Source organism: Thalassophryne amazonica, chromosome 2 (assembly GCF_902500255.1).
Source record: "Thalassophryne amazonica chromosome 2, fThaAma1.1, whole genome shotgun sequence".
NCBI lineage: Eukaryota > Metazoa > Chordata > Actinopteri > Batrachoidiformes > Batrachoididae > Thalassophryne > Thalassophryne amazonica.
This window is the reverse complement of record NC_047104.1, coordinates 58,722,780-58,732,423: the sequence shown is the minus strand read 5'-3', so window position 1 is coordinate 58,732,423 and position 9,644 is coordinate 58,722,780. Positions and strand designations below refer to the sequence as shown.

Genomic DNA, 9,644 nt, shown 5'->3' with positions numbered 1-9,644 from the left:
GCTTGGTGATGTTAGCTCCAGTTACTCCATTGTTAGTGATAATATTTATAATATTTCATTCCTGAACCAATGCCAACATATGCATTAATTAAACATCCTAGCCAAAGTTAGCCTGTTAGCATTAGCTTGGTTAAGAACTTTGAGATGGGGCTTGCTTAAGCTTAATTTGTCCCACCTTGGTCATGCCAGTCTTACCCACGCTCTATGTTTTTTACTCATCTATTGGTAAGGTAGCCAAAGTTAGCCTGTTAGCTTTAGCTTGGTTGAGAACTTTGAGATGGGGCTTGCTTAAGCTTAATTTGTCCCACCTTGGTCATGCCAGTCTTACCCACGCTCTATGTTTTTTACTCATTTATTGGTAAGGTAGCCAAAGTTAGCCCGTTAGCTTCAGCTTGGTTGAGAACTTTGAAATGGGGCTTGCTTAAGCTTCATTTGTCACCCCAGTCTTACCCATGCTCTACCTTTTTTACTCATTTATTGGTAAGGTATTGTTTACTTTTTTTTTTTGGAATGGTCTCCCTATGGAGATAAAACAGTCAGACATTTAAGTCCAGACTTAAGACGAATTTATTCTCCCTCTCGTATGGCTAGGATACTACCATAATATGGAACTATGCTTCCTATCCTTTTCAGCCTCAACTTTATCTAAATTCTGGGTCTGTTAGTGAAGCTTAGGGCTTGTGGACGGCAAACACCTTAGTATTTTCTTTGCTTTCCTGTTGATTTACTGCTGATGAATTATACCTTAGGTGGTTTTTCCAGCCGACTGATTCTGCTCTTTTTCTCTCTGTGTGAGGTGTAGAGGGCATTGCATGGGATTGGCATCTGCAGACAACGGGATGATGGACTGACCACGAGATGCCATGCCTGATGCTGATGCAGCAGATGTTGTTTTGATTTTCTGCTTCTTCAGCTTTGTAAAACTTTGTAAAAACCTTGTAACTGTTAGAATGGCCTAAGCAGAGGGTCACCCCTTTGAGTCTGGTCTGCTTGAGGTTTCTTCCTTAAACCATCACAGGGAGTTTTTCTTTTCCACTGTCACCTGTGTGCTTGCTCTAGGGGTTGGTAAGGTAAGACCTTAGTTGTGTGAAGCATCTTGAGACAGCTTTGTTGCTATTTGGTGCTATATAAAATGAAAAAAATTGAAATTGAATTGACCTTACCCTTGTGAAGTGTCTTGGGTTGAAATATGTTGTGATTTGGCACTACTAATGGGTTGATTGGGTGGTATAGGTGGAGTCAGGTGCTGCCAAGATGCCCACATCTGTAATCGCCCAATTTGAGCTTCATACTTGCTCTTCAGAAAATTTATAGGTAATGTCATGGAGGCTTTTCCAGTATGTATACAGTATGTGGTAATGTGCTGTGGCTCTGAGAGACTGCCTCGCCTGCAGTCTACAAGGGTCTCAAATGCTCTACTGTAATTCTAATACCACAAACACATTGCATGACCTTGTCAAAAGAATAGACCAAGATATACATGAACTGGATGTAGAGGTAGAAAGTCTGTTTTTGGTCTGCCTACATTGCAATCTAAATGAATCGGTGCAATATGCTGTGATTCTCTAACCTTTTTCCTTCCTCCTGCACACTCCAGATCTTCCACATGACCTATGACCTAGCCAGCGCCATGGTGAGAATAGTCAACCTGATCGGCATGATGTTGCTGTTGTGTCACTGGGATGGCTGCCTGCAGTTCCTGGTTCCTATGCTGCAGGACTTCCCCGCTGACTGCTGGGTGTCCAAAAATAAAATGGTGGTAAGTAGTTCTCCCACACTGTGTTCTACTGCCTGATACATTATGTTCTGTTTTAGCTTATCCAATAGCTGCAACAATGAACTTGTTAAAACCCTGTTTGATGGGGTAAAAGCCCTGCACTAGAATTGCCTGCATTTACGTATTTATTTGTATTTGTGTTCTATCTGTCTATACTGCAACATGCAGAGAGACACTGATGTTGTGTATCAAACACTGATTCGTCCAAGGAGGACAGACAGCCCTTAACTAGCATTTATTAAATATTGACAGTTTCCACTCACGCTGTTCTTTAATTTTAGTCTATTGCTGAAACAACTGCTATAGCTGACAGCTGAAGTACAGTCTCTATAAAGTATTCAGAATTGTTGTTTTGCTTCAAAATTATTTTCTATGTTTGGGGGGGTGTCAATGGAATGTTACGGCTTGTTGCTGGAAAAAAAAGGATTGATCATCTGTAAATGTCCCTCACTGAAATCAACATACAGCATTTCTTCTTTGAAAGCTGCAAATTCAGGCATTGATTCTCTGATGCTTTATTGATGTGCACGTCAATGTCAGCTTGACAGTTAATCAGCTTTTTTATGGTATGCACTAGAAAGTATTGCAGTAAAGTGATGCTGGAAAGCATTGTGGGACTTAAAAAGTAATCATCATAAAATGTAATACCTGCACACAAACCACCTGTTATTAAAACTACCACCCACTCCGCAAAAGTATGCATTAATTAAAAATAACCTCACCCCTGTTTTTGCCTAAGTTTGGTTTGTGAACAGCCTGGAGCTCATAATTTTTCATATATTATTAAATTTTTACTGAAGATTCATATCCTGATTGACAAGAACTGGTTCAGTTTTCAAGATTTTGTGGCCATTTACATTTAACATTGAAAACCCAATTTAATCTATATTTTACATCATATCTTAATCAAACATGTCCCAATCACTCTCATACTTGAACGTGAGTGGCAGACTGGCATTCACCTGACAAAGTTTGATCCGGATCTGATATGGATTGCGGATTTTGTGGACATTTGAATTTAATATTGAAAAAGCCCATTTGTTGTACATTTTGCATTATATCTCAATCAAAAGTGCCTCAGTCACTCTCATTTTTCTGTTATGGATTTACCTACACCACTAAAATTGGAGGGAGGTTCCAATTTTATGCCTGTACAAACTGAAACTGCCCTTTGTCACCATTTTTGCTGTTTTTACCCCATAACTCCATTAACATTCAGTCACAGATTGTCCAAACTACAACCCCTGGCAAAAATTATGGAATCACCGGCCTTAGAGGATGTTCATTCAGTTGTTTAATTTTGTAGAAAAAAAAGCAGATCACAGACATGACACAAAACTAAAGTCATTTCAAATGGCAACTTTCTGGCTTTAAGAAACACTATAAGAAATCAAGAAAAAAAGATTGTGGCAGTCAGTAACGGTTACTTTTTTAGACCAAGCAGAGGAAAAAAATATGGAATCACTCAATTCTGAGGAAAAAATTATGGAATCACCCTGTAAATTTTCATCCCCCAAATTAACACCTGCATCGAATCAGATCTGCTCATTGACATTGACCCTATGTGTCTTTTTGCAAGGAATGTTTTTGCAGTTTTTGCTCTATGGCAAGATGCATTATCATCTTGAAAAATGATTTCATCATCCCCAAACATCCTTTCAATTGTCCAAAATATCAACATAAACTTGTGCATTTATTGATGATGTAATGACAGCCATCTCCCCAGTGCCTTTACCTGACATGCAGCCCCATATCATCAATGACTGTGGAAATTTACATGTTCTCTTCAGGCAGTCATCTTTATAAATCTCATTGGAAAGGCACCAAACAAAAGTTCCAGCATCATCACCTTGCCCAATGCAGATTCGAGATTCATCACTGAATATGACTTTCATCCAGTCATCCACAGTCCACAATTGCTTTTCCTTAGCCCATTGTAAGCTTGTTTTTTTCTGTTTAGGTGTTAATGATGCCTTTCGTTTAGCTTTTCTGTATGTAAATCCCATTTCCTTTAGGCGGTTTCTTACAGTTCGGTCACAGACGTTGACTCCAGTTTCCTCCCATTCGTTCCTCATTTGTTTTGTTGTACATTTTTCAATTTTTGAGACATATTGCTTTAAGTTTTCTGTCTTGACGCTTTGTCTTCCTTGGTCTACCAGTATGTTTGCCTTTAACAACCTTCCCATGTTGTTTGTATTTGGTCCAGAGTTTAGACACAGCTGACTGTGAACAACCAACATCTTTTGCAACATTGCATGATGATTTACTCTCTTTTAAGAGTTTGATAATCCTCTCCTTTGTTTCAATTGACATCTCTCGTGTTGGAGCCATGATTCATGTCAGTCCACTTGGTGCAACAGCTCTCCAAGGTGTGTTCACTCCTTTTTAGATGCAGACTAACGAGCAAATCTGATATGATGCAGGTGTTAGTTTTGGGGATGAAAATTTACAGGGTGATTCCATAATTCTTTCCTCAGAATTGAGTGATTCCATATTTTTTTCCTCTGCTTGGTCTAAAAAAGTAACCGTTACTGACTGCCACAATCTTTTTTTCTTGATTTCTTATAGTGTTTCTTAAAGCCAGAAAGTTGCCATTTGAAATGACTTTAGTTTTGTGTCATGTCTGTGATCTGCTTTTTTTCTACAAAATTAAACAACTGAATGAACATCCTCAGAGGCCGGTGATTCCATAATTTTTGCCAGGGGTTGTATACCTTTTTGGAATCTTTATGATCAGACAAATAATGTGGTATAGTTTTCAGCATTATTGGAGCATTTTAAAAGGTTGACCCCTGTATAATTCTTCAATTGACTCCTACCTGGCTGCCTATTGAATATTCAGGTGGCTAATCAGTTATTTCAAAAGAGTAATGTCTAAGGAGTATTCTCTTATCTGCTGCACTACAACCCGTGGCAAAAATTATGGAATCACCGGCCTCGGAGGATGTTCATTCAGTTGTTTAATTTTGTAGAAAAAAAGCAGATCACAGACATGACACAAAACTAAAGTCATTTCAAATGGCAACTTTCTGGCTTTAAGAAACACTATAAGAAATCAGGAAAAAAAGATTGTGGCAGTCAGTAATGGTTACTTTTTTAGACCAAGCAGAGGGAAAAAATATGGAATCACTCAATTCTGAGGAAAAAATTATGGAATCATGAAAAACAAAACAACGCTCCAACACAGTATTTTGTTGCACCACCTCTGGCTTTTATAACAGCTTGCCGTCTCTGAGGCATGGACTTAATGAGTGACAAACAGTACTCTTCATCAATCTGGTTCCAACTTTCTCTGATTGCTGTTGCCAGATCAGCTTTGCAGGTTGGAGCCTTGTCATGGACCATTTTCTTCAACTTCCACAAAAGATTTTCAATTGGATTAAGATCCGGACTATTTGCAGGCCATGACATTGACCCTATGTGTCTTTTTGCAAGGAATGTTTTCACAGTTTTTGCTCTATGGCAAGATGCATTATCATCTTGAAAAATGATTTCATCATCCCCAAACATCCTTTCAATTGATGGGATAAGAAAGGTGTCCAAAATATCAATGTAAACTTGAGCAGTGCCTTTACCTGACATGGAGCCCCATATCATCAATGACTGTGGAAATTTACATGTTCTCTTCAGGCAGTCATCTTTATAAATCTCATTGGAACGGCACCAAACAAAAGTTCCAGCATCCTCACCTTGCCCAATGCAGATTCGAGATTCATCACTTAATATGACTTTCATCCAGTCATCCACAGTCCACGATTGCTTTTCCTTAGCCCATTGTAACCTTGTTTTTTTCTGTTTAGGTGTTAATGATGGCTTTCATTTAGCTTTTCTGTATGTAAATCCCATTTCCTTTAGGCGGTTTCTTACAGTTCAGTCACAGACGTTGACTCCAGTTTCCTCCCATTCGTTCCTCATTTGTTTTGTTGTGCATTTTCGATTTTTGAGACATATTGCTTTAAGTTTTCTGTGTTGACGCTTTGATGTCTTCCTTGGTCTACCAGTAAGTTTGCCTTTAACAACCTTCCCATGTTGTTTGTATTTGGCCCAGAGTTTAGACACAGCTGACTGTGAACAACCAACATCTTTTGCAACATTGCGTGATGATTTACCCTCTTTTAAGAGTTTGATAATCCTCTCCTTTGTTTCAATTGACATCTCTTGTGTTGGAGCCATGATTCATGTCAGTCCACTTGGTGCAACTGCTCTCCAAGGTGTGATCACTCCTTTTTAGATGCAGACTAACGAGCAGATCTGATTTGATGCAGGTGTTAGTTCTGGGGATGAAAATTTACAGGGTGATTCCATGTCCATGTCTGTGATCTGCTTTTTTTCTACAAAATTAAACAACTGAATGAACATCCTCCAAGGCCGGTGATTCCATAATTTTTGCCAGGGGTTGTATATGATTCAACAAGTGTCAGTTACAGAAATAAAAAATATAAGGAAATATGCCACATGTTGTGAAAGTGTCGTGACACGGACCCACAACAGGGGGCGTTAATGAACGGACAATGGATAAGCCAAAAGTAACAATTTAATGTTGTGAAGGTGCACAACGTAATACAGACAGATACAAATATGTGTTATATCAATCCGACAAAAAGGTGACGTGTGGCAGGCTCGAAGATAGGAGACGTCCGGTGAGAGAAAAGCCGGAACCCACACAAGCCTCACCACCAACGGACCTGAAGAACACCGGAGCCGCCAAGCCCTGCGCCCCAGGTGGCCACTGTCTTCAGCAGTCAGACCCGGTACTGCTGGCAGAAAACAGAAACAGTTCTGGATGAGTGTGAGTCCGCACACTCAGTAATCCCACAGTCTGTGTTCAGTTAAGGAGGGAGAACCTCCACCTCCAATCACACACTCGTGCAGCTCCTGAGATAACCACTTATCTGGGTGGGGTGTGAGGCGAAGCCGTCGCAGTCCACACCAAACGCCAACTCCGCAGACAGGGTATCCGTCCCAGGAAAACGGCTGCAAAAAGAGATCAGACTAATACTCGAATTTTAAGGTTTAGCAGAGAATTACCTGTATGGTAGAAGATTTCTCGGTGAGGAGGTGGAGTTGCAGTCCGGTCTTTATAGTGGTGGTGATGGGTGACAGCTGGTGTTGATAGATGACAGCTGTCACCTCCAGCGGCTCCAACGCCCTCTCGTGCTTGGAGCCCGCACTCCAAGCAGGGCGCCATCTGGTGGTGGTGGGCCAGCAGTACCTCCTCTTCAGCGGCCCACACAACACCACAGAACAAACAGTGGTTTTTGAAGGTCACTGGCACCCCATAAGAGGAATCACAGTCACTTTTTCTATCTACCCGTCGAGAAATGGGAATGGATATGTCAAAGTTGGCCATTTTTACTATATTTTTAATGTAACACAATCTGAGGCCATTTTGACATCAAATTTTGAACTGACTAAAATTCAAGTAAAGTTTTGCCTGATGGAAAAGCGAACTTTGCCATTCCCAATCAATCTACTTGGAGGGTACAGTGAGGAAAATAAGTATTTGAACACCCTGCGATTTTGCAAGTTCTCCCACTTAGAAATCATGGAGGGGTCTGAAATTTTCATCTTAGGTGCATGTCCACTGTGAGAGACATAATCCAAAAAAAAAAAAAAAAAAAAATCCAGAAATCACAATGTATGATTTTTTTTAAAAATAATTTATTTGTATGTTACTGCTTCAAATAAGTATTTGATCCCCTACCAACCAGCAAGAATTCTGTCTCACACAGACCTGTTCATTTTTCTTTAAGAAGTCCTCCTATTCTGCACTCTTTACCTGTATTAATTACACCTGTTTGTTACCTGTATAAAAGACACCTGTTCACACACTCAATCAATCACACTCCAACCTGTCCACCATAGTCAAGACCAAAGAGCTGTCTAAGGACACCAGAGACAAAACTGTAGACCTGCACAAGGCTGGGATGGACTATAGGACAACAGGCAAGCAGCTTGGTAGAAGTCAACAACTGTTATGATTATTCATTAGAAAGTGGAAGAAACACAAGATGACTGTCAATCTCTTATAAAACATTTAAAGGTATGCTACTTACTCCCTTATTAGATATGTGTGAGGAATCATTAGAGAAAGGTGAATTACCCTCAACGCTAAAGACTGCACTTATAACCTTAATATTAAAACCTGGCAAACCTTCTACAAAATGTGAGTCATACCGCCCAATATCTTTGATCAATAATGATGCCAAAATAATAGCCAAAGTTCTTGCACGCTGACTAGAGAAGCATTTGCCATCTATTGTTGAGCCAGATCAAAATGGTTTTATATTGGGCAGACAAGGTTTCCACAATATCCGTAGGGTATTAAATATTATACATGCTAAAAAGGAAACACCTGACATGGCCATGATAGGTCTAGATGCTTTAAAGGCCTTTGATATGGTGGAACACACATATTTATTTGAAGTTCTTCAACATTTTGGTATAAGCAGTTATTTCCTTAACTGGATTAAGATCTTGTACTACGACTCAAGGGCATCAGTATTGACAAACCACATAGTGTCAAAACAGTTTCCTCTCTCCAGAGGCACAAGAAAAGGATGTCCCTTATCACCTCTTCTTTTTGTATTAGCTATAGAACCCTTGGCTATTGCAATCAGAAAAAACCTTGAGATAACCAGTATTAACATAAATGATATTGAGAATAAAATAGCACTCTTTGCTGATGATGTGGTTGTCTTCCTGACCAACCTGAAGCAATCTGTACCTGCCCTATTGAAATGTATAGAAATATTTTGCAGTTTTTCTGGCTATAAAGTTAATGCAACAAAATCTACAATTATGTTCCTGAAAAGCTCAGAAAGAATAACTCCACCGCTATACACCCCCTTCAAGAATGTCCAGGATAGTTTCACATATCTGGGTGTTAAAATTACACCAACAATGGAATCATTGGTACCCACTAATTATGACCCCATAGTTGAATCTGTGATGTGCTCTATAAACAGATGGAAATCTCTGCCACTGTCCATGATTGGACGTATTAATGTTCTGAAAATGAATATTCTTCCTAAGCTCCTTTACCTCTTTCAAACCATTCCACTTGCTCCTCCTACTAACTTTTTTGCCAAAATGAAGCAGATCTTTTGTCATTTCATTTGGAATGATAGACGCCCCAGGTTACACATGACTCTGTTGTATTTACCATATGATAGGGGTCAGTTAAATGTCCCTTTTCTCCAAGGATACTATTGGGCTGCACAGTTGAGAGCGGCTTCATACTGGTTTGACACTACATCATTCCCTAACTGGGCGAGGATTGAGGAGAAGACAACCTCCAAAATCCCTCTTAAGTTATATATCCATTTAGCTAACCTTTCTATTTTGAAAAAACGAACCTTAAATCTGTTGTGTGGGCCGCTGAAGAGGAGGTACTGCTGGCCCACCATCACCAGAGGGCGCCCTGCCTGGAGTGCGGGCTCCAGGCACCAGAGGGCGCTGCCGCCTCACAGGAGTAGCCGGGGTGACAGCTGTCACTTATCACCGACGACAGCTGTCATCAATCATCTGATCTTCAGGGGTATATCAGCAAGACGGCATCTCCACCTCATTGCCGAGATATCGCTCTACGAAGAGGTAACGATCTCAGCTGACTGTGTTCTGACAGGAATATCTATTGCTTGTGTGTGTTGGATATTCTGTTTCTTTTTTCGACGAGAGGTGGAGGTGGATTTCCCACCATACATGTTGCTGGGTGCACACGCACCCACTTCTAACTGTGTTTGCTCCTTGCCAGCAGTACCAGGTCCGACACGCGTAGGCAGTGGCCACCTGGGAGTTCGGGACTTGGCGGCTCCGGTATTCCCGGGGTTCGGTGGCGGTGGAAATCGTGTGGTTCCGGTTCGAC

General features: G+C 40.5%; 1 protein-coding gene across 1 annotated transcript in view; it reads left to right on the top strand.

The window, feature by feature from the left end:
• Positions 1-9,644, top strand: part of LOC117524694 (potassium/sodium hyperpolarization-activated cyclic nucleotide-gated channel 1-like) — a 223,252-nt gene that overhangs the window by 61,208 nt on the left and 152,400 nt on the right. Inside the window, exon 2 of the mRNA XM_034186516.1 lies at positions 1,598-1,759. Within this exon, the coding sequence (XP_034042407.1) occupies positions 1,598-1,759 (162 nt within the window). The remainder of the gene's footprint in view (positions 1-1,597; positions 1,760-9,644) is intronic.